Here is a 26163-nt window from a genome sequence, read left to right as displayed (position 1 = left end):
GATCCCGTTGCTCTGGACCAAAGACTGTATTAGTCTATGTTCTGGACGGAGACCAGTGAAGGAAAATAGAAGCACTTTTCCGGTGATGGCTGAGCGTTACTGCAGCCTCCAACTGAGCTTGATGACGTAGATGTGACGTGAGCGACCTGTCTGAAAGTTGTAAGTCTTCTGGTAGCTGTGCCAAGAGAACTCTCAATCTTTCTCAATCAGCAGAGACGGAGAGATGTAAGGAAATAACCTAGGCACAGGTTAATTATTGATAAAACTAACTAAAATGCAATTTTTTATTATTATTATTAATTTGCAAATGTTACAAACATGTTATACAACGTCTAAACAATTCGGCATCACACAAAGATGTTCATTATAACCTTATGTGGAAAAAAATAGATAAGTAAATTAATTATATATTTTTTTAGTTAAACCTACTATGACATATATCACCTTTATGTTTTGGAAACCATCCAGGTATTTGTCCAAGCCCTGTCCTTCCCTTGGTCTGTCAGATCATAATGCGTTATCACTTGCCTACTGCCTAAATACAGACAGAAATAAATGAAAAAACACTGAAGATTCAGATAAAAACCATCCCATCCTAGTTTGGAATACTGAATCTGTAGAAAGGCCGAGGGGAGGCTATCAGCTCACAGACTGGGAAATGTTCTTTTTCCAGGCCTGCAATGGCAATTTGAACACACTTAAAGAGTCCATCTGCTCAACAAGTCAACAGCTCAGTGCTAGACATGTCAAGCTCTTTGGTAATAAAAAGCCTTGGATTACAAAAGACCTCAAACACTGTCTAATATGGAAGAAAATAGCTTTTATTCAAGGAGACAAACAACGTGAAGAGCTCAGAAAATCCCTAAAGCATAAGATCAAGCTCGCCAAGCTTAATTACAAGAACAAAGTAGAGGAGAGGTTCGCCAGGGGAGATGTGAGGGATGCCTGGAAATGTCTTAACACCATGATGGACACGACTCAGATTGCTGGCATGATCCAATGCCCAGATCCTGCTGCCTGCGCAGAGGAACTGAATATTTTCTATGCCAGGTTCAACAATGCAGCTCCTGCTGAGGGTTGGATCCCACACAACACGAACCACTGCTCGGAATCTATGTGGAGGAGAAGAGCAATACATTGATGTTAAAATGTATACAGGTTGGCAGGACGGTCTGAAATGTTTTTCATGGTCTTTCGCTGTACGTTTTGTTGGTAAATGAAATGTTTGAGTCACACACGTCTCATCTTTATAGCAGAAACCGGAGGCTCTGGGAGAAACAAGGAAATTAATTTGGTGATGTACTGTTTGTGTGACGTCAACCTGTTCTCACTCCCGCTTGGCCACTGGGTCTCAGAGTCACAAAATAAAATAAAAAAAAGTCTGGCACGTGGGACTGCTGAGATTGGTCGAAGTTGCGAGTCGCATCAAAGTCACGGCGATTGGTTGAATTTGTGTGGCGCAATCGGGACATGGTGAAATCCTGGAGGGACTGACCATCACACCTTCACCCTGTATGTTGGCACAATTTACAAAACAGCCCAACAGCCCATGTGTCTCCTCAGGAGGCTTAAATGATTTGAAGTGAGACAAGTCATTCTATCTAAAGTATACCAATCACTGACAGAGTCTGTCATCGATTCCAACATCACATCTTGGTAGAGCTTCCTACCAAACAAATGCAAGCGAAAGCTGACTAGGATAGCCAGGCAAGCCGTTAAGATCATAGGCATTCCACAAAAACAGCCCTCTGATCTTTATATACGTTGAGGCTGGCTCACCCCCTTGAAGAATTACCCAGCAGCCCCTAAAGGTTTTTTGCTAAGGTTACGTAATTACTAAAGGGTACTTGAATAATTAAATGTGTGACTGACTCACTCCATGTCTTGTAATTGTCTAGATAACTAAACTTTGCTTAATTGAATATTTTATGTGGTATGTTCCAGGGCTGAGATCAGTTTCTTTCTGATGCCAAGATTTCTGTTGTGATGAGGCAGGAATGAGGACCCAGAAGCAGAGCACAGGCAGGCAGGTGCTGGCGAACACAGATTTATTGAAGAAAGTCCAAAGGAAGCAACACAGGAGGCAGAGGAACGGGCAGTGTCCAGGAATAATCAAAATACTTAAAAGTCCAAAAGCAAAAAGGTCCACACAGGTCCGGTGGAGGGGGAAGCCGAAAAGGATCACAGGGACAGGGAAAAACCACGGGGAAGATCTGGAACAAAAGCTCACTGGGACGATCAGGAGAAATACACGGGAGGCACACAGACTCACACGTCGACAAGACAGAAGGATCTGACAAGAGACAAGGGAAGCACAGACATTAAATACACGAGGTAAAGAGGGAACGAGAGGCAGGTGACAGGAGGGCAGGGAATCAGCTTGGAAACATCAGGTAATCACAAGAGCGGGAAGACAGAGGAAGTAAACCTAGAGGCAAGACGAGACAGAAAACAGAAAATAAAACAAGAAGCCGAACAAACACTTACCGGGGAACACGAGACAGGATCAACACCACAAGACCAGGGAGAAAACTAGGAAATAAACACAATGAGGCAGAAAAAAAAGAAAGAAAAAAATCCCAACAGGACCCCAACCCATGACAATTTCGCTGTCTTAATTTTGCAGACGTTATTTTTATTTTTATTTTACCCTCATATACTGGTCAATCGAGCCCTGCAAAGTCGGTCAGTTAGCTAAACTTCAAGCTTGCATTATGGATGTGAATCCTGGATGACCTACAAATTCCAATGTTATACCCCAACAATCTGAAGTATGGTGCTGGGGGTCTGCTGAAATTCATTATCCCAAGATATAGCTGCTATGGTTGTTTGCACTGGCATCAGCGCTACTGTCTGAAATCTTGGAGATATTCTGATCATGCTATATCTGTTCACACCCTTCTGAAGCAATCTCAGGACCAGCCTTTTCTTCGTGACATTGCAAAATTGGGACTATCCTGTGTCAACACAATGCTGAAAACTAATCATGCTTCTGTTGCGTTAGGCTGGACTACGGTTGCTCAAAAGACTCTCCAGCTGATCCAGAATGCGGCAGCACAGGTTCTGACAAGACCTAAGAACGGAGATCATGCTTCTCCTTTATTAACTTTAACTTCTGTGTTGGTTTCCTGTATATCTGAGATTTAAAAAAAAAAAATCCTTCTCCTGACTTACAAAGCTGAATAGTCAAGCACCAAGATATGTAGATGTGATCTTAGTGCATTAGTGTCCACTATAGCACTACATTCCCAGAATTCAGAGCTGTTTGTGGTTCAGAGAGTCTCTGAAGCAGGTTGGGAGCTGGTGCCTAGAGCTGTCTCGCTCCTCTCCTGTGGAACCTGCACCCAGGTTGGGTTTGGGGGACGGAACTGAGTGCATAACTGTGTTGCCATGCTGGCCGGAGTTGCCGCATTATGCTGGCCTGAGTTGCCATGCCGGCCTGAGTTGCTGTGTTATCCCTCATGTTGTCCTTGGGTCAAATTGACCCCTTTATAGTTCATTTGTTGTTTTTTTGTCACAAAAAATGGACTATTGAAATAAGCGCTGAAAATGTCAACATTAAAAATATCAAAAAACATCAAGAAAAGCTCCCACAACATTGAAAAAGTGACAAAAATGTTGGAAAAAGCAATAATAATGTTGAAAAGAACTGGGGTTTTTTTCATGGTTGACTGGAAGACAACACAAGGGTTAAGTCAGCCAGATTTTTTATTTTTATTTTTTTAATCTGACTTATTTAAAAATAAAATCGTGAACAGGACGAATCAAGATCGCGATTTTATAACGATTATTTGTGCAGGCCTACTTGAAGCAATGAAGCGTGTCTTTCTAGAATGTGAAAAGGTATAGTGCAGAAAGAAATGTATGTTAGATTGACGGGACTTGGAGTTGGCGGAAGGCGGAACAGCTCAGATAGAGGAGTCTTGTTTGAGATGAGTCGGGCCTGCGCGCAATCGATCACCGGCGATCGCCACCCAATGCATGCTGGTTAGATCCGTGTCCGACTTGTTCCAACGTCATGCACACGTGGGCAACGGTAACCTCACAAGATCAAGAAGGCCCCCGGTTTTAGATCTGATCTAACAGGATTGCACCTGAACAAAATTATAGATTCAGCCTATCATTCCAGTTTTCACCAGTAATATGTTATTAAATATGAAATAAAACACTATATTAGTGTTACGTGTGAAACTCAAGTTGAAGTTCAGACAACAACGCAGAGCCAAATGAAAGTTTAACCCTCATGTTGTCCATAACATGATTGATTCCACACAACGCTCTTTGGCAAGTATAAATCTCTACTTTCATTCATTTTGGGGCGTCTTATTCAATTTTATAGCAATTGAAAAACAAATTGAAGTGCTTTTGAAATAATATTGAGTAAAAGTTGACATACATTCCTTTAATTTTAGTCTAAATAATTCCTAATTTCTGCTTTTGTAACTCAAACATTATAGGTATAATTTCTAAATTTATAAATGACGTTTATTGACCATAACTTCCAAAAATAATTGTAAAACTTAAGTTAATAAGTTAGTGCTACATAGTGTTAAAAGTTTTAAAAAAAGTGACAAACATCGATAAAAAGCGTCAACAAAAGCGTTGACTTTCAATTTTGACGAGAAGACAACACAAGGGTTAACAGGTTTGCTGCAAATGTCCAAGTTCAGGTATGCAACAGGGAAAAAGCAAAGTCCAAATCCAGCGGATTTCAGAACCAGGGTACAGAGCGGGAGTGGTACCGTCCACGTGTCCGTGTCCAATAGTCCGGAGACCCAGACAGGCGTGAAGTGGCAGCAGGAGTCAGGCAGAAAGAGAACAATCAGAGCAAGCCAAAAACACGAGTGTCGGATGCAAACTGGTCGATTCAGCAGCTAGACCAACGTGGTCGTCTTGACTATGATCTGACAAAGAGTGGTAGGTTGACCGGGTATTTGAAGCAGAGGTCATTAGTGTAGGAACCCTAACCCCCAATTTCCACCAGATGCGTCACGACTGCGGATCGGCTCCGCTGCGAATCGGCTCCGTGCTCCGCCGTCCGTCAACACCCACCAGGTCCAGATTTGTCTCAGAACGGTTGCGGCCATGACTGACAGCTGAAGTCTCGAGGACCCACGAGATCTCGTAAATTCATGCAGAATAGAACCACAAAACCAACAACAGTTTGTTTCCATCCAGAGGAATGGAGGGGACACAACTCGTTAACTGGATGTTTTATTTTGTTTCTGTGCTCGACTTCGATTTCGACAGCATTACCTGATGTTGATGCCACTTTTCACATTTGTGTATACGTGTATTTCCACGACTAAACTACTAGGCCTATATGTGGCTCTCTTTCTCCCTCTGCTGGGGATTTAGCTATAGTGACATTTGAGCTTTATAGTTTAAGGAAACATGGTTAAGAAAAACTAAAAGACATATCTGATTGCTCTACATGCAACTGGTCCAAACCTCCAACACTTGTTTTTTTTTTAATCTCATTTTTGAAGTCCAAGTAAGCCTAAAACAGACCGCTCAGCCATCCTGAGGCACGTAGCTTAAAAACATGATTTCAATTAGATTTATATGTAGTAGGCCTAGGCATATTTCTATTACTTTGTTTAGTTTTTTCACACATTATGGAAAAAACAATACGGCTTGATAATTGACTATCTCTGTCAACCACAAGACAGCTTTACTCTGTTCAGTGTCAAAGCAGCAGTATCCTCTGGTAATATACATGGCTCTCTTGCTCCCTCTGCTGGCACTTTAGTTGTAGTGTCTTTAAAGTGTTTATTGACAAAAAGCATGAATGTAAATGTAAATGTGCTGTATTTATATAGCGCTTTTCCAGTCTTAACAACTGCTCAAAGCGCTTTTACATCTACAGGAAACATTCACCATTCACACACATTCATACACTGTGGCCGGGGCTGCCGTACAAGGCGCCACCTGCTCATCAGATACACACTCACACACATTCACACTCCGATGCGCAGCACCGGGGGCAACTCGGGGTTCAGTGTCTTGCCCAAGGACACTTCGACAATGACTGCAGGGGCAGGGATCGAACCACCAACCTTCCGATTGGCAGGCAACCGCTCTACCACTGAGCCACAGCCGCCCCTAGTCCATCCATCCATCTCCGTCCGCTTATCCGGTATCGGGTCGCGGGGGCAGCAGCTCCAGCAGGAGACCCCCAAACTTCCCTTTCCCGAGCCACATCAACCAGCTCCGACTGGGGGATCCAGGCCAGGTTGGAGATATAATCTCTCCACCTTGTCCTGGGTCTTCCCCGAGGCCTCCTCCCAGCTGGACGTGCCTGGAACACCTCCCTAGGGAGGTGTCTGGGAGGCATCCTTACCTGATGCCCGAACCACCTCAACCTTAACCTCTACTCTGAGCTCTTTACGGATGACTGAGCTTCTCACCCTATCTTTAAGGGAGACGCCAGCCACCCTCCTGAGGAAACCCATTTCAGCAGCTTGTACCCTGGACCTTGTTCTTTTGGTCATGCTGCCTTCATGACCATAGGTGAGGGTAGGAACGAAAACTGACCGGTAGATCGAGAGCTTTGCCTTCTGGCTCAGCTCTCTTTTCGTCACAACGGTGCGATAAATTGACTGTAATACCGCACCCACTGTGCCGGTCCATCTGTATCTGCAGATGCACTATGCCTGTATTTCCTCTTCTTATTTTTGTGTTTATGAGCGGCAGCAAAGAGCCTTTGGGCCCCACATGGGGTCTTATCATGGATGTATCATAAGAACAAGATACAGCGTTCAAGGCGGAGCCCTGTTCCTTTTTGTGAGGAACGGCTTCCTGCTTGCTGTTAGTGGGAATTGTTGGGTTTCTGTAAATAACATCACAGAGTACGGTCTAGACCTGCTCTTTCATGAAAAGCGCAAAGAGATAACTGTTGTTGTGATTTAGTGCTATATAAATAAGATTAAATTGAATTGAATATAGTTAGGGAGTGAGGAGTCGCAGCGTCCGCCTAACCCGGCCCACCTGCTTCTCGTCATAGTTGTCAGATTTATCTATTATATAATTAATAATATAATAAGGCAGGGCAGTACAGCCCGACCAGGCTTCTCTCTTTACCCTGTCTCTCCTAGTTATGCTGTAATAGTTTTAGACCGCTGGGGACTTCCTTTGACACACTGAGCTCCTCTATCTTTCTATCTTTCCATTTGTGTGCATCCATGTCCCAGAAATGCTTGTTACTAACCTAGCTCTGGGGAGTCATTCCCCGGAGTCCTTATGTTCTTTTTCGGCCAGCATGTTTCCTCGGATCAGGGAGGTTTCCAAAATCATGGTTGCAGCTGTTGCCATGGTCCCGCTACACATCCTGCTGTGCCTTGTAATGCCCACAGTGCCCTGCTATGCCATAAACTACTACAAAGAACTGCTACAAACTACTATTTTTTCTATTTTTGTTATTGCCACTCTTCAATCTAACCCCAACCGGCCCGTCAGACACCGCCTACCAAGAGCCTGGGTCTGTCCGAGGTTTCTGCCTAAAAGGAAGTTTTTCCTCGCCACTGTGGCACTGTTGCTTGCTCTGGAGGAAACTACTAGAACTGTTGGGTCCTTGTAAATTCTGGAGTGTGGTCTAGACCTACTCTATCTGTAAAGTATCTTGAGATAACTCTTGTTATGAATTGATACTATAAATAAAATTGAATTGATTTGATTAGTGCTGCAATCATGGAGCAAAAACCGTGTATAAAATTACCTGGATGATCCTCACAGCAGGTGTAGGCCTACTAGAGACTTCTGCTGGCCGACCCTGCTACTCCGCCTACACTCTCTTCTAGACTACAGAAAGTCTTTTTGGGCCAGAGCTCATCATAAGATGGGCTGGGAGTTGTAATTCCACTGTTTTGGCCAATATGTTCAATATTCTTCAAAGCCCTTCCAACTGTTTTTACCATAGACAGTTAAAGAAATGGACCAACAGATTTACAATAGCGTCTGCTACGGAGCCATAACGTGAGGTATAAGGTAATAGGGCCTTTACACATTGTCGTGTTTCTTTAAAAATAAACAACAGACAATTAAAGTCTTTAAAGGCTTCAGATGTAAAGTTATTCGCTGTCAGAGTGGCGCCAAAATGAACGGCAGTCAATGGAATGCTAACGGCGGGTGATGGCTTACTAGCATCAAAATGGCGCCATAGGAGCTACGCTTAGAGAGGAGAGGCTTACCTCTTTGGTTTTTACACGAGACATACTTTGACTCACTTTTTGTCAAATCTTAAATTATTTGTCATTCTTTGGAAGCAACAATTGCTTAGTGTTACATTAACAAAAATTCTCTATCGGCTATAACTGCACTATGCAAGTTTGCCAAATTGGGGTAGCGGATGTGTAGTTCCAATGAGACATGCTGTAATGGGACAATTCCGCTTCAAACCTGTAGGGGGGGAAGAAGCAGGAAAAATCTTTAGTGTTGCTTCAACAAAGCTGCAGTCTCTCTGCCTCACTCCCCACCAGGAGGAGAGCGAACAGCAGCTCAGAAGACAGACCTTCAGACTTCAGGCTGCAGCAACTCCAATTCAGTCAGCGTAAAACCGAGCAGGGGGGGGGGGGACTGTCTGTTAGGACTGGTCCCCATTACCACTTTTCAAACAGACTGAGCATTTTCCATCCCAAACATCTATCTTCAAAACACTAAATGATGGACATTTTCATAGGACAACAGTGTCATGGTTGCTATGTGAGGCCCACACACACACACACACACCACACACACACACACACACACACAAACACACACACAAGAAAGGATTGAGTATGTTTGTGTCAGGCCAGTAGGTGGCATGTGTGAATTGTCAGCAGTGTGACACTTTTTGTTGGACGGAGATAACTTCTGGATGGGAGGTGTCAGAATGTCACCAAACCACACAAACAAGGGAAGGGAAGAGAAACAGACACACAGATAGAGACAGCAAGGTAGGGTAACAGTCATGCACAGACCGACCAATGGGAAACAAATGTGATTTGAAATCTGTTTTTAAAAAATGTTGCTCAACAACCACCGGTTTGTTTCCTTTCTCCATCTCCCTGGGACTCTCTCTCTCAGTTTGAGGACTAAGTGATGGACATCTGTTTTGAAGTCCTGGAAAACTCTAAGGATGCCCTGAAAAACTCAGAGATGGACGTTGAGCACAAATATGACCCTGTCTATTTCAGCAGGGTGATCACTGCGATGGTGACCATCTCTTCTACTCATTGTTAAAACAGTTTAACTACTTCTCTATGTTGTATTAAGTCTCTGCAGATGAAGGCAACATACAACCCTGAGATCCACTGAGGACCAGCCTACTCAAGACACTTTTTCTCTCTTATTTTCTGGGCACTTTATTTTGAATTCCAACTCAACTGACAGTATAATTCACCTTTAACAATTTGCTGTACCGTTTAAAATGATGTGGCAGATAGCCAACTCATCGCCTAGCTCAGAGACATCGATGTTAATAACAAGTCTGGTCAAGTCAATACAGGTGAAAAACAACTTTATTGAAAGCATAAGCCTACTGTGCATGTGTCATATCAGCTTGAACACAGAAATATAAAAATGCAAAAATATTAGGATTAAATGATGTTAAAACTTGTAGTTTCTTCATCTTCCATCATATTTAGACTAAATAGATGCTGTCCTCTGTTGTCTTTCTGGGCTAGATGCCCACATTTCTAGTGCCAGGCGTAATGCAAAGTCAGAAGTGTTCAAATCTGACGTAGTGGCTTTCAGGTAATCAAACTTGCACTGTGTCCAGCATTTCTTTGTGGATAAAGTCATCCTGGAAGACACAAATTTATTATGTAAAAACTTATTTGCGTAAATAGTTCACTGTTATAATACGTTCAAACAGGCAGCTCCTCCTCTCCCGTCCAGAAAATGTCACGTTATCTCACAATACAAGATGGGGCGGTTTCAGTGAGCTCAAATGTTTTTTAAAAATAATATTCAGGAATTCCATGGTCGTTTCTTGTGGACAACCACAGTGGCGACTCCCTTCACGTCCTTCAGTCTATCGCAGTCAAAGTCCACCAGGAGCTTCCTGACCCCGGTCCGCACGGGTGGGAAGGAGAGCCTGACAGACACCTTCTGGCCCGGAGATATGTCCCCCCTTAAAAAGAAAAGAGAAAGAATTGTTGATTTTTATTTTTAGTTATTGAGGTCCTGTCGTGTAACTAAGTGTTGGACAATTTTGATCTGTTGTCGAGGGGGGGCAGTAGCTCAGTCCGTAGGGAGTTGGGTTGGGAAGTTCTCCTCCTGGGCACTGCCAGGTGCTCTTGAGCAAGGAACCGTACCCCCAGCAGTTGGTCCAGCACTGGCAGCCCACTCACTCTGACATCTCTCCCTTTGTGCATGAATAGGTCCTGAGCATGTGTGTGTGTGTGTGTGTGTGTGTGTGTGTGTGTGTATCAGGCCTGTGTGTAGTGATTGCTAACAAAACAGAATGTAAATTGTAATGTCCCCACTGGGGATCAATAAACAGTATAATTTAATTCTCTACTGTGTTTATGAACAGGTAAAAAAAAGAAATGTTTTGCCAGGAGACATTTTCTAATCTCTTTTTTTTGTTTTTTGCAGGTGAAACATATTTTAGTTTGTCAGGATAAAGTTTCTAAGTGTTTGTTTTTTGTGATTTAATGTAATGTACTGTAATTTCCCATTTTATTGGGATCAATATCTATCATCTATCTATCTATCCTAATCTAATCCTTATTTCATGGTTTCCTCCAGGTGAGTTGAATTTATCCATGCACTCTAAACAAAATGCTGTGTGTTAGCAAGTTATGTAACTTATTATTTTTTTATGTATTTTAATCAGCGCTAATCTATCGTTTTAGTCTTTTTTTTTTACTCCCCCACCTGTTTTCACAGACAAAAAAAATATTTAAAAAACTTTTTTTCCCCGGAGAGAAAATAATTTAGATCAGACATATTTTCTTATCAGAAAATGGATCCCTAGATTATTTTCCTCACTTGCCTCTCAGGGCGTCCGTAGGTTATATACGAAATACTGCTAGTTTGGCTACAACAGCTGGTTTTTAAACTCAGAATACTCATTCTGATATATTGTGCTTCTGGGCTTCTATAACTGACTTCCCACTTTTTGGAGGCTGCCTTTTTAATTCCAACCAGATTTTTAATTCATGTGGGATGTTTAGTTATAGACACAACCACCATCTTATATTCTAGGGTGTGTGATATATGCTTGCGTGAGGAATATCTATATTGGCTGTCAATTATTTGCACATGTACTTACTTAACATGGACCTCCGTGGCCGACAGTAGGCCGGCCCCCTCCACAGTGAACACGCCGCCCTTCAGAGCAACCGGCAGAGGATTGGTGAAGGAGATGTAGGCTGTTACTTGTTCCCGTTCAAAAGCCTTTCCAGGCGCCTGGAAACAGAGAAGGCAGTTTCAACTCTAACATAGGATAAATAATCACAGTGTAGGACATCACAGTTTCAAATCTGGAAACATTCAAACATCAAAAGACTTCCACCAGACAGAGATGTGGATTCGTTGGGATGAGCGCCTGGTTTTGTCCAAAGAATTTCCAGTAGGCTACTACCCAACCACAGGAACTCAACTCAGGATAGAAATGTCCATTTTAGATTTGCATCTGGAGAACTGTAGAGAGTATGCCAATGAGCCCAGAGACAGAGGGAAAAAAACTCTTAACCTTAACCCCGTCAGTCAAAACGCAGGCAAGGTTCCTGAGTTCCTAAACTGGTTCCTGGGCTTCGGGAAAATTTCAGAAATCCAAGGAGCTTCCAGATGATTGTACATACATTATCCTGCAGTTTTATACATAAACTTATTTATTTCCATTAAAGGGGAACTATGCAGTTTTATCAGATCAATTTACCTTAACTGAACAGCACTGGAGTCATTGGAATGGTTACATGACTTTTTTCGAGTTGAATGGTGATCTTCTCGCTTACCCCTAGCGCCTGAGTGGAAAAAACAGCCTTGCAACAAGTCCGCTGCTAGCAGTGGGATTATGTTTTGTGTTTTATTGTCTTTGTCATGTCATTTTTATCATGCTGTTTCATTTCATTGGAACTCTAGCCCCTCTTTATCCTCATTAATCCAAGAACATGAGTTAGTTTTTTCTAACAGAACCATTTTTTTTCTTTTTTCTTTTTTACACTATCGTCATGTTTGAGCTGGCTAAAAAGAACCAGAGAGCTAGGAAAGCATTGTCCGAGGAACAGAGAAAGAGGAAACGGGAGACTGACCGAGCAAGAAGTCAGACACAAGTAAATAGAGGAGCTGCCAAATATCTATTCCGAAGCTGTAGGGGGCGCTCTACCGAGAAGCCTACGAGCAAAAAGCGAAGAAATGGCCAAAACTGCATAGCACCCCTTTAAAAACTGGGATAACAACCTCCAAAAATGACGCATGGGATGTTTCTCGTGCAGTTAAATCTCATGTGTGAAACATCAAATTGTTGATGTCAGTAGTCTCCTAGCTCAACATAAAACTTATTTATTTTAACTTATTTATTTCAGTCTTCTACCTTTCCTTTAGACACACGTTGGAGAAGCATTAAAAACCTTGTAAGGTCCAACTCTGACCTCTGGGCGAGCTCGGTGTGTACCTACCTGTACGAGGAGTTCAGGCATGCTCAGTGGTATGTTGGCCACGGTCATGATGGGTTCGCTTTCACCTGGAGCTTCTAAGAAAGCTTTCACCCTCATCGGCTGATGCTCAGAGACACACCTGGCATAGTCGTCGTAGTGCAGACGCAGGACTTCCTTGTGGGCTGAACACACACACACACACACACACACACACACACACACAGAAAATGGTAAATCATGCTGCTACAAATGAGAGCAGGATGAAGTGTTGAGGTAAGACATAGCGCTGTTGTTTTACAATATGTCTGCACCAGAGACTTAATTTACCTCAGAACTCGGAAGCCAAAGCTGGGAATGACGTCACACTCATGCGTACCATTTACAAGTCATTGAAAATCCAAGGTCAGAGAGCATGTGTCCGATTTTGACCTCGGAAAATACGACTTCTGAGCACAACGCAACAGAGATTGTGTGTTTATTTCTGCTACTAACCTTTGTGAGCGGGTACCGTCACACTGATTGTTTGTCTCTGGCACTCCCCCAGGTGGAGAGAATTATAAGTTACAGCCAAGACCAGCATGGACAGCTTAGCATGAGCATCTATGCTTCCTTTATTCTCCACCTGCAGGCAGAGAGGATTCATGGGTGGATGAATGGATTGATCACGGTTATATCTGTATCTCACTGTATGTCCATAAGTCAAACGGACTACAAGAAGAATATACAGTAGATATACTGACAACGGCAGCCCCAGGTTCCCTGTGTATAATGTAATGGAACACTTTTAGCATTTCATCCATCCAGTTATATAGCTACAGTCTAAGCACTCCATACCTTAACAATCACATCAAAGTCTGTCCCAAATACAGGCTTAGCATGCTCGATTGACAGCTTCAGTTGTCCTGGTTCTGCGCTCCCATTGGTGGACGTTGTGACCTTGCATCCCGCCTTTTCGTACACCTCTCTCTCTTTCTTGGAGCCTGTGAAGAAGACATGGGTCCATGACAGCTAGCCCTAGCCATGAGTCTAAACAGATGACCGTGAGCAGCCTTACACAAGTTCACAGAAAACTGGAGCTTCAGCGCGTCCATCAGTTACATGCTCAATCAGTTGTATTAAAAGTTATTTTAAATCACATGAAATAAAGTCTTACAGTCACAAGATTTAACAGTAGGAGGCTACATAGTGTTGGTGAAAGCTTTGTTCTGGACTGACGTACTGGATGCGTTTTTTTTGTATCTCTCACCCTAAAAATTTGTCAGCACAGAAACAGTTTTTCCCCCCGCACAACCATACAAAATTGATTCGTCAAGTGGTGAGGTTGATTTTGATGTCCTCTCTCTTCTTATAAAGAGAAAAAGAATAAGAAAATATTGTGTCTATCCAATCCTGAGACTGCACAGAGACTAAGAAGAGTCCCACATTCTTATTGAGGAGCTGAGGGATTATCCCGAGCGATTTAAAGTTCACTGGTGGGTCAGTGGCTCAATTTGATGCTTTGCTAGCCATACAGGAGCCACATATTAAAAAGATTTCCGCAAACTAATTGATCAGAGGCTAACAGGTATGGACATACACAAAACACCTACATCTGATTTTTTTTTTTTTTGTATGACAGACGAAAGGTAGTGTACAACATAATTGACACAACCTGAGGTCGTAGCTATCTTTTACCGTGCAAAAACGTTTGGATGAAAACTTTCCGACTCAGTGTGCAAGAATCTTAAGGGTTTAACACTATGGCTGCTGTACATGTCTGCAATTAATGACCCCATTCTTTTTAATTCCTCTTTGTAAGACTTTAGAACTAACCCTCAGGATATTTGTAGTGTAGAGTGACATCGTCTCTGTGGTCGCCGTAAACACTCTTGGTGCTGATGTTCCTCCCCACACCCGACTGGTCCACCTTGATCTGTAACAATAATACCAATCACCATTATCACTGATTCTTTTTTAATTCTTTGGTCTTCAAAAGGGCAGATGCTTGAGTTTTTTTGAGAACACAATCTTCTGAACATAGCCATACTGAGAAATACAGAGAGAGTTGTGCGGGCTGTCTTAATTTGCTTTGTAGCTTGGATGTAAAGGACGTTCATCAATATCAAAAAGTTCTGCACTAAAGTGTTAACTTGAGCAAATATAAAAGACAGACCAAAACAAAATGCAATCACCATCTTCCGTTGGCCATCACGTTGGACAATCCAGTGGATGATGTCAGCGTTCACCTCGGCGAATACAAACGGAGCGTCATACTTTACTCCCAGATTTCCCTCCTTGATGGCCGTCACTGGACACGGACCACAGCAAAACTCACCTGAAGAGTAAAAGTGTATTTTCTCATGGATTTCTTCAAATCATTTCCTGAATCTTTAGATAGTTGAAGCAGTGACAAGCTGCAGAAGCAAGCCTCTGATTTTTGTAATGATGGTAACTCAGTTTGATTATCCGGCTTTTAGAAAAAAAATCAACCACCCTTGAATCTAAAGTATTACAATAGTATACCAAAGGAAGCCAGCACTGACAGTCTTGAGTTTATGGTGATGAAACACACCAGTCAACAGGTAGGATGTACATTCTTTTAGTTTTTAAGGTGGAGAAAGTGAGAAATGTCATTAGGTTTAAAATTAAGAATGTACCATCACTCAGTTCTTGAGGGGTGGGATCCAAAACCTGCCAGCCGTCACATCCTTTTGGGAGATCATCTCTCTTCATCCAGGACTCAACCCAACAGTGGAAGTTCCTGAAATCATGAGTAGAAGAGAGGATAAGTCATTAGATTAGATGACGTGATGTCTTCTACTATATCTGGTTTAAAATCTGTGTTCCTTCCTACCAGCTACTGTCTCTCTTGTTTCTTCCATCTACGCTCTCCAATCTTTCATTCAACAGGATGTCTATAGAGAGATTTCCATCGACATCATGGGCTGAAGAGAAGTTGGTGATGAGGCGTGTTGGGATTCCCAGACAGCGCAATACTGTGAAGAAAACACACATCAGCCTGGGACCATTCATTCCTCGGTTCCTACCTACGTTCTCTTCCTTCATTTCCTTACATGTTTTTTAACATCCATCCATCCATCCACTCTTCATCCGCTTATCCGTATCGGGTCGCGGGGGCAGCAGCTCCAGTAGGGGACCCCAAACTTCCCTTTCCCGAGCCACATCAACCAGCTCCGACTGGGGGATCCCGAGGCGTTCCCAGGCCAGGTTGGAGATATAATCTCTCCACCTAGTCCTGGGTCTTCCCCGAGGCCTCTCCCAGCTGGACGTGCCTGGAACACCTCCCTAGGGAGGCGCCCAGGAGGCATCCTTACCAGATGCCCGAACCACCTCAACTGGCTCCTTTCGACGCGAAGAGCAGCGGCTCTACTCCGAGCTCCTCTCGGATGACTGAGCTTCTCACCCTATCTCTAAGGGAGACGCCAGCCACCCTCCTGAGGAAACCCATTTCGGCCGCTTGTACCCTGGATCTCGTTCTTTCGGTCATGACCCAGCCTTCATGACCATAGGTGAGGGTAGGAACGAAAATTGCACGGTAGATCGAGAGCTTTGCCTTCTGGCTCAGCTCTCTTTTCGTCACAACGTGCGATAAACGGAATGTAATACCGCACCAGCTGCTCCGATTCTCCGACCAATCTCACGCTCCATAGTCCCCTCACTCGCGAACAAGACCCAAGGTACTTAAACTCCTTCACTTGGGGTAAGGACTCACTCCCCACCCGAAGAAAGCACTCCATCGGTTTCCTGCTGAGACCATGGCCTCAGATTTAGAGGTGCTGATCCCATCCCAGCCGCTTCACACTCGCTGCGAACCGATCCAGTGAGTGCTGAAGGTCACAGACCGATGATGCCATCAGGACCACATCATCCGCAAAAACGCGATGAGATCCGAGCCCACCGAACTGCAAACCCCCCCCCCCCCGACTACGCCTCGATATCCTGTCCATAAATATTAAAACAGGATTGGTGACAAGCGCAGCCCTGGCGTAGGCCAACCCTCACCTGGAACGAGTCCGACTTACTGCCGAGAACCCGGACAACAGCTCTCGCTTTGGTCTACAGAGATTGGATGGCCCTAAGAAGGGACCCCCTCACCCCATATTCCCGCAGCACACCTCCCACATTTCTCCCGGGGGACCCGGTCATACCCTTCTCCATATCCACAAAACACATGTAGACTGGTTGGGCATACTCCCAGGCCCCCTCCAAGATCCTTGCGAGAGTAAAGATCTGATCCGTTGTTCCACGACCAGGACGGAGATCCGCATTGTTCCTCTTCAATCCGAGGTCGACTATCGGCCGAACCCTCCTTTCCAGCACCTTGGAGTAGACTTTACCAGGAGGCTGAGAAGTGTGATACCCTGTAATTGGCACACACCCTCTGGTCCCCCTTTTTGAAGAGGGGAACACCACCCCCGGTCTGCCACTCTTAGGCACCGTCCCAGACTTCCAACGCAATGTGAAGAGGCGTGTCAACCAAGACAGCCCTCCACACCCAGAGCTTTCAAGCATTTCGGACGGATCTCTCAATCCCTGGGGCTTGCCGCTGTGGAGTTGTTTGACTACCTCAGCCGACTTCCACCACGGAAATTGACGACAATCCCCATCATCCTCCAGCTCTGCCGTCCACCAAAGAGGGCGTGTCAGCTGATTTAGGAGTTCCTCAAAGTGCTCCTTCCACCCGCCCTATTACCTCTCTCAGTTGAGGTCACAAGGTCCCACCCTTACTGTATACAGCTGGATGATTCCTCGCTTCCCCTCCTGAGGTGGCGAACGGTTTTCCAGAAGCACCTTGGTGCCGACCCGAAAGTCCTTCTCCATTATCTTCTCCGAACTTCTCCCCACCCGCTGCTTTGCCTCTGTCACAGCAGAGGCTGCAGCCCTTCGGGCCGCGGTACCCTGCAACTGCCTCCGGAGTCCTCCGAGACAACATATCCCGGAAAGACTCCTTCTTCAGTCGGACGGCTTCCCTGACCCACCGGTGTCCACCAGGGTGTTCGTGGGTTACCGCCCTTGAGGCACCTAAAACCCTAAGACCACAGCTCGCCGCCGCAGCTTTAGCAATGGAAGCTTTGAACATTGTCCACTCAGGTTCAATGCCCCCAGCCCTCCACAGGGATGCACGAAAAGCTCCGCCGGAGGTGTGAGTTGAAAGTCCGTCGGACAGGGCCTCCTCCGACGTTCCCAGTTTACCCGCACTACCCGTTTGGGCTTACCAGGTCTGTCCAGAGTCTTCCCCACCCCCTGACCCAACTCACCACCAGATGGTGATCAGTTGACAGCTCTGCCCCTCTCTTCACATGTTTTTTAACATGGCTCCGCAAATTGGCTCTAATCTGTTGACACTAAGGTTTTAGATTATTGGGGACGCACTTTATGCTAAGCTAAGTTAGCCAGCTGCTAACTGCAGTTACACATTTAAAGTGCAAAGTGGTATCAGTCTTCTCATCTAACTCTTGGTAAGAAAGTCAATATAAAACTTTCAGAGATGTATTCCTTTTTATACCATAAGATCCCATATTGCCATGTTTTTTTTGATGAACTGATCCTTTAAATAAGATGTCAGGACAATTGCAAGAGGACGAGGTTGAAACCATTACAGTCATTCCCTGGCTGCAATGACACGCCTAAGCGCAAATGTAGACTGACCAATCAGAGCAGACTGGGCATGTAGAGGGTGAATACAGTAGGCTCGTTCGAGATGAACTGCGCCTCAGCGGGGGGCGGTGACAAAAAGCTGCGGTAAAGACGGACAGTTTCCAGCCGATTCCAGCCGCCTTCAGGCTGGACAGGAAGTGACAAAAACACTGTGGTGCGATTCCGATTTAATAAAATATAATCAGACCCACATATCAGCTGGTACACAGTCTCCAGTTGTTTTAATTATGACAGAGTAGCTGGCAAAGTGCTCTACATGTGATCTGATGCTGATTTTAATAAACAACACACTGTAAATGATCAGTGATCTGATCAGATTTAGTCTCCCGACTTCTTAACGTCACTATCAGTCACAACGTGTGTTCTGGACAGAATAAGTCTTTAAATCAGACAAATAGCAATTAAAATCCCTCCGATTCAAAAACGATAAAAAAGTTTTATAAAAACGTCATCATGTTGTAAACCATCAGATTTTAAATCAGTTGAGAGGCCGGTGTTTCCCAGCATGCTCTGGGTCCGCCTGGCTCTTGCAGTCGGTGAAAAGCAACTGCGCCGCCTGCGTCTCAGAACTGCGGCCGCCTTGCTCTCGTGAATTCCGTTGCCTACGTGTGCATGAGTCAAGCAAGTCGGGGTCAAGTCGGACACAAATCTAACCGGCTCCCACGGGCCCGATCGCCGGTGATCCATTCTGCGCAGACCTGGCTCATCTCGACCGGGCCTAGTGTGACAACCCATGTCTGCCTGTCACTCTGTTTATGTGGCTGGTTTCCTTGTAAGTACTGCAGGTGGGCGTGGCGGGGGGGGGGTTAGTGAAGTGGTAGATCCTGGACTCATTTGTTTCACTGACCACACCTGCGCACTATGAGCTGGTGAACTTTTCGATTCTGTGGCAAACTTTCTAGATGTTGTGTTTTTACTTTCGATGTTTATGCCTCGACGCAGAGGTCCAGGGTTCAAATCTGACCTGATAATTTCCTGCATGTCTCCCTTCTTTCTCACCTAGCTGTCATATCAAATAAAAACGGAAAAGCCCCCCGATAAAAAATCTAAAAACAAAAACAACAAAAACACGGTCGTTTAGCAAAGGCGAAGGCGCAGTCGCAGCGGCAACACACTCGTATGGCAAAGCATATGGACCGAAGCTTTGTGACTAGCAGGCACTTTCTTACCGCTGCTGCCGTACAGTGAGTATCTTCGTTGAACATAAACTGCAGTAGCAAGCACCCGGCTCCCTCAACTTGAGTCACCAAGTGCTAAACGCCTAACGGCTTCCCGTTTCCACCCTTTTCCTCTTGTCCTCTATTCAGGCCCAGCGCCATTTCTTTTTAACTCCTTTCTCAACTAGACAACTGGACACAGTGACGCTAAAGCTGTATCTACATGCTCCAAGTTTGATAAACCTTTCCATGGAGACGGTCTCCGGGAGACCACACCGCACTCTTCCTTTCGGCAAGGACCAGCCCTACTTTGCATCTGATTGGCTAGAACTTGTTTCATTGGTAGGTGGAAGTTCGATGATTGGTTAAACCCAGCGGATAAAAAAAAATCCCAGATTAATTAATTTACGCAATTTATCCATACGCAGAAATCGCCCATAGTACTTTAAACCCTGCATTAGTTAGAGCTCATATATTCTTTCACTCATGTATCCACTCACTGAACTCATTGATTGCCCATCCCAGTTTAGTTGGTTTACATGTATTTTTGCTCTATCATTTAAACTAATAAATTATCTGTTGATTGGCTTTGTTGAGTGCTTATTTTTTTTCATGGCCGTGCGTTTGTGACAAGTTCGTCTTCCAATGGAATTTGATGCGTTTGAGGCCGTTGTTTTGTACGAATATTGACATTGTATTTCCAGACAGACGGTATGAGAAAAATGAACATTAAACATATTCTAGTAGAAACCTAAAATACAACTATTAACCTGAAAATGAGCAAAACATGTCCCCTTTAAAAACATGCCTTACGCAGTCACTAGCAATTACTCTGTAAAAGCCATTTTGCCTTCATTTTCAGAACTATTACATTCAATCATGCAGCAGTGAACTCTGTTAAAGCCTCACCTGTGCAGGCGACGGCAGCAAAGACCCAGCACTGGCCATATTTGACCGCCCTTGCGCCGGCCTTACTCCACTGTTTAAGGATCGGCACGCTGCCCGTCCATCTGTACGGTGGAACTCCATCGAAGTAGGAGTCGTCCCAGCGACCGGTCAACACACCCTTGTCTCCATTAGAGTTCACCTGAACGGGTGGAGACAACATGTCAATCTAAACATTGTGTTTGTTTATCTTTCTGACAATATGTCTATAGGATCACATGTAGGAATCATTTGTTAATGAAACAGTAAGGTTAGTATGATGACAACTCCTTCCTGGGGTGGGTTTCTGGCAAGTAGCTATCACACCCAAGGTGTTTAAGTCATTGAATTGAGCTTACACAGACAGAGAAAACTAAATGCAGATTTTTTTTCCCCCTGCTGTCAAACTGTTAGCGTTGTTTTAGCAGCGAGTAGAAGAGATCGTCACCATCGCGGTGATGACCCTGCTGACATAGACGGGGTCGTATCTGTGCTCAACGTCCATCTTTGAGTTTTTCAGGGCATCCTTGGAGTTATCCAATACTTCAAAACAGATGTCCATCACGTAGTCCTCAAACTGTGAGAGAGAGAGTCACAGGGAGATGGAGAGAAAACATGAGAGTGGAGCAAAGAAAACAGTTGGTTGCTGAGCAGGAAAGGCCTTTCAACCTTTTTTAAAAAACAGATTTCAAATCATTTGTTTCCCATTGGTCGGTCTGTGTATGTGAGCGTCTGTTACCCCATCTTGCTGCCTCTCTTTATGCCATCTATCACTTTCTCTTCCTCTCTGCCCTACCAGTGAGCTGTGAAGGAACAAGCCCTTGTTTGTGTGGTTTGGTTACATTCTGACACCTCCTGTTCAGAAGTTATCAACGTCCAACAAACAGATTTCCTGATCCAGCCAGTTCCCCCCCCCGAGTCTCCTCTGTCACACTGCTGTGACAATTCACACATGCCACCTACTGGCCCGACATACTCTATCTTTTCACACAGTGTGTGTGTTTGTGTGTGTGTGTGTGTGTGTGTGTGTGTGTGTGTGTGTGTGTGTGTGAGAGAGAGAGTTACCTGTCCATAATTCCAGGGTTTACTGTTGATGTGATCCCAGCTCCCCATGTAAATGACTCCATATTCATTCATAACATACTCCTGGAGCAGACTTTCATCAGGGAGGTACACTACATCATCTGGTGCACACAAACACACACGCACAACCATGAGTACACTATCTTCTTGTTAATGAAATAACAAACACTAACATTAATTCATTAACAAGTTCTATTTCAATTAGTTTTTTTTTTACACTAAGATGGCCTCAATTAGAAAAGCATGACATATAATCTGGTATGTTGATGATACTGGTAATGGGATGATCCTGTCATATGGTTTTTAGCTTTTCCCACGGGTGCACCAAACAGCTGACAGGATGAGCATAGAAACCTCCGCTGAATGTAAATATAATAACAAAATCTGTTTTGTTTTTGTTTCTTGTGGCTGAATCAAGGCATACATGATAAATGAAGTTAGTCTGACCTCTTGGAGAAAGCACATAGCAGAGAGTGTGTTCACTTTGCTTTATGTTTTACCTTTGCACCACGGGTTGAAGAGCAGGTGGAACTTCATTTTGTCGGTCTTCTCTAAAATGCGTCCATCAGGTGACATCATCAACACAGCCAGACTGTACTCGCCAACGATAGCGTCCGCTGGACTGTGCAGAGTCAGCAGTATTTCATCTTGCACTCCCTGTTGCGTAAACCACCACTTGTCTCCGGCCCCACGCTCCTTCTGAACCTTAATCAGCACCTCGTCTCTCTTGCCTGAAGAAAAAATACAAAAGTTAACATAGCTGTAGCATCAATTTATCTTCTTGCAGTTTATCTGAGTCAGGATCACACAGTATTGCTGAAATCAGGATGATGATTGAATGTAGCGCAGAGCCAAGACAGCTGTTGTTGCAGCTAACTGTTATCACCTAAAACTTTACCTTATTCTTATAAACATTAACGTTAAAAAGTATAGGCTACATATTTGTTGTATAGAAGTGTTGGTTATAGCTCGACGTGCAAGATGTGTTTTGCGTGAATGTGAATGTTCAGCATGATGAGTGTATAAGCTAACTTTCTCAGCTAAACTAGCCTTGTTGCATATCATATTGGCATATATTTACTAGCTTCATTGTTCTGCTGTAGCTATGAATTGGTAGTAAATCTGGTAAAAGTAACTAGTTATTTAAAGGTCATGAAATACTTGGAAGAAAAACGTATAGAGTGCAGTCTGCAGGACAAGCTAAACTGTTGGTGTATAGGGATCCGATTGACTGCAGCATTACAGTAAGTTATGTTATGTGTGTTCACATGCATTACTTACTGAATAAATATCTTTTGTATTGAATTTGTTATTGTAGCGTACTGGCTTGGGTATGCCATGCCTTTGTAAGTGGGTAATAGCCCATTGGGTAAGCATTTAGCCACAGAATCTTTTGTGAGCCTGTGGGCTGTACTCACCAAGGTGCAGGACCAGCTCCAGCTGGTGTTTGGGGGGCAGAGACTCAGAGCACTGCAAAGTTATGGAGAAAGATTGACCCCTGCGAACAATCAGGCGCTCCCTATCAATCTCCCTGGTGCGGTGGGCCAAGTTGTTTTCATGACTTCGCAGATCCACATCATTAATCAAACCTAATAGAGACAAAGTTCAATGGGTAATGCTTTCTTGCCAAGAGTTAGTTAGAACATCAATACAACTCTGTACAGCAAGCGGGGGCATAGCACAACATTCTGGGCCCTGTAGAAAGACATTCTCTTTGGGCCCCTCCCCCCATCCACAGCTATTCAATCTAGCATCTTTCTGGGCCCTCGTCACATGAAGGCCCTGGGTACTCAGTCCCCTTCCCCCCCCCCCCCAGTCCGACACCCCTTGACAGTATGAAGCTACTGCCAGGAGATGCTTAGCTTAGCATTACAGTACGACTGGAGAGAGGAAGAATCCGCTAGCCTGGCTCTGTCCAACATTAGCAAGATTTGGCTACCAACACTTGTAAATCTTAACGATTAAAACGTCATATTTCGTTTGTTGAATCAGGACAAAACCCTCAAAACTCAAAAGTTGCAGTGGTGGTGTATGTGATGAATTTTGCCGGGCGCAGTGATTTCCTGGAGTCTTGTTGTCACCATTTCGCTGCCAGACCCCAATGAGACATGTCCTCTGACAGTAATTATTGAGGTTTAGAGGTGCTATTAGGCAGAGCTAAGGTAGTTGTTTCCCACTGTTTCTGGTCTTTATGCTAAGCAAGGCTAACTCTCTCATAGCTGTGGTTTCATATTTACAATTATAATCAGACATTAATCATCTTGTCATCTACTTCCCTGCAAGAAAGTGTATTTCCCAATGTCAAACTATGTGTGCTAAACTGAGAAAACTAAATAAGTTAGAGCCATTGTTGTAGCTCAAATAATCATCATTTGTTTTTAGTTTTTTTTTTAATTGTAAAAATTGTTGCCAGTCTGATGATCCTTGTCCTAGCTGACCTGTTGCAGGAATTAGGATGGGTCATATCACACCCGAGTGTTGATTCATGCCTCAGCACATTTTTCGCACCTATCATAATCTCCCATACGGTTTGTAATATTGACTACAGAGAGAAAGGGAGCAAGAGATGTAGACAGATAGATAGATAGATAGATAGATAGAGATAATCCCTTACCATTGTGGTTGGCCATTGCAGATACTCTTCCTATTCAAGTCTTTTAAAATGTTGCTCCAACTCTTCTTTCATGCTCTCTCTCCATCACAGTTCAGTATTTATACACACAGGACTGGCCCTCCCACCTCTCTGAGACACACTCACCCCGAAACACTCACATAATCCACCTCAACCCTTGCGGTGACCTCTGACATCACTTACCAAAAGTCCTCTGTGGGTGTGTCCTGCATACACAACCCTGATGAACTATAATCTACTGATTTGTCTAGTAGGATACAATGTTGACCTTTTTTTGTGACGCTCACCATGAATTTCAAACAATGTTTTTCAATGAGAAATTAATATGTGCTTGCACCATGTATTCTTTATATCAGCAGATAAGCTGAGAAAAAATGACTACTATGATAACTTGTGTTGAATTACTGTTGATTAAAGCAGTGGTAACAGTCCTAAAAATACTAAAAACATAAAACAACAAAGTAACACAGCTTATCTGCTTGTCTATTTTACAAACTGCTGTGAGCCTGGGTTGTGATGCACGTGTGACTGTGTTTGCAATGTGTGAGTTGATAGTTTAAAGCGAGTTGTGTCATCGCTTCTGAGACACTAGGGTCTTTGTTGCTTATCCTATGCTTGAGAGGGAGAACTGTAACACTGAATAAACCCTCAACACTGTTCCAGCACAGTGGAGGGGTACCATCCCATTACATTTTCTCTTATCTGACTCTCTCTCTCTCTTAAAGGTCTCATGGCATGACTTTATGAGGTTTAACATTAAAATGCATTCCCCCAGCCTGCCCATGGTCCCCCAGTAGCTAGAAATAGTGATAGTTGTAAACCGAGCCCTGGGTACTATGCTCTGCCTTTGAGAAAATGAAAGCTCAGATGGGCCAATCTGGAATAACTTGCCCCTTATGAGGTCATAAGGGGCAAGGTTACTTCCCCTTTTTCTGCTTTGCCCACCCACAGAATTTGGCCCACCCATGAGAGAGAGACATCATATTTTCGAACCAGCAAAGTGGCAGTGGCATGTTAGGTTTTGAGCCTCCTCTAATTTCACCACTCTAATATTCACCCATTCATTTAGTTGTATTACTATATCAATATGAGAGATGGTTGGCATTTTAAAAGGCTGTAACAATGCCAGTTCTGCAAGTAGGGCAATTGCAACATAGTTACCCATGACTAGCTTCCAGTTATTATTCAATGTAATATGATGTAACCATTTACAAGGTAAAACTATCACAATCCAGCCAGCTCCAGCAAAGTGGCAGTTGATCAAGGCCACACCCCCAGCCTCCACCTTTCCCCCCTTCTCTCCACAAAAGCTACAGACTCAGAAATGGCACATACTAAGGAAAGCTCATTGTGGGACTGGCTCTAGTGGCTGTAAATCTGCACCAAGGCTGAATTTTTCAGAAAAAGACTTCAGATATGGTATTAGGGGACCACTAAGGTCTATATAAAAGCATCCAAAGAGCACCATGTCATGGGACCTTTAATAAAGAAATTATTTAATTTGAGCAAATGTTAGGTTTTGAGCCTCCTCTAATTCCATCACTTAGTTTGACTTCATTATATTCACCCATTCATTTAGTTATACCACTGAACAAATCTGAGAGATGGGTTAGGTTTTAAAAGGCTGTAACAATCCCAGTTCTGCTTTGCATTCTGCAAGTAGGCAATTGCAACACAGTGACCTATGACTAGCTTCCAGTTATTATTCAATATAATATGATGTAACCATTTACAAGGTAAACTATCACAATCCAGCCAGCTCCTATTCATTCTGTGGCCTGTTTGAGTTTCTCTGGCAATACTCACCTGTCACTTCAGATCGAGCCACTCACCTCCAACCATGCAGAAACCATTTTCCCATTCCCATCACCTCACCCAGCCACATAGTTACCTGCTTCCCATTTCCCTGTCAAGTCACCACCTTGTTTACATAGTTTTGCGTTGTGGCCATAATTCTGTATGGTATATGGAGTAAGCCAACACATGGAAAAGTCCCTCTTTATGGACCGATAAAAACGGCATGCAGAGATGGGAGAAACAATAATTTAGTGTTTTTTACCACTCAGTGTTATGGACTATATAATAATAATAATAATAATAATACATTTTATTTAAAGACGCC

The 26163-nt window shown here is 43.8% G+C and overlaps 1 protein-coding gene and 1 long non-coding RNA gene across 3 annotated transcripts; one reads left to right on the top strand and one right to left on the bottom strand.

The window, feature by feature from the left end:
* Positions 1–45: 45 nt before the first annotated feature.
* On the top strand, positions 46–19782 carry LOC116694467 (uncharacterized). Its single transcript, XR_004333174.1, has 3 exons — positions 46–55; positions 11883–11889; positions 19672–19782. It is a non-coding gene; the product is annotated as an uncharacterized LOC116694467 (long non-coding RNA).
* Positions 9944–24264, bottom strand: tgm2l (transglutaminase 2, like). Of its 2 annotated transcripts, none has more exons than XM_032524146.1 (15): positions 24024–24264; positions 22828–22998; positions 21910–22140; positions 21392–21510; positions 20775–20903; positions 20312–20489; positions 15421–15562; positions 15224–15327; positions 14753–14901; positions 14400–14493; positions 13422–13567; positions 13080–13209; positions 12609–12769; positions 11261–11397; positions 9944–10114 (listed from the first exon to the last, which is right to left on the bottom strand). In XM_032524146.1, the coding sequence occupies exons 1-15, from the start codon at positions 24037–24039 to the stop codon at positions 9952–9954; spliced, it is 2070 nt and encodes a 689-aa protein (XP_032380037.1). In that variant the 5' UTR covers positions 24040–24264; the 3' UTR covers positions 9944–9951. The 2 variants fall into 2 exon arrangements, with proteins under 2 accessions (XP_032380037.1, XP_032380036.1); XM_032524145.1 differs by having other exon boundaries at positions 14400–14499; positions 14759–14901.
* Positions 24265–26163: the final 1899 nt, after the last annotated feature.

This window comes from Etheostoma spectabile, chromosome 8 (genome assembly GCF_008692095.1).
Source record: "Etheostoma spectabile isolate EspeVRDwgs_2016 chromosome 8, UIUC_Espe_1.0, whole genome shotgun sequence".
NCBI classification, from domain to species: Eukaryota; Metazoa; Chordata; class Actinopteri; order Perciformes; family Percidae; genus Etheostoma; species Etheostoma spectabile.
This window is presented reverse-complemented; position numbering and strand designations above follow the sequence as displayed.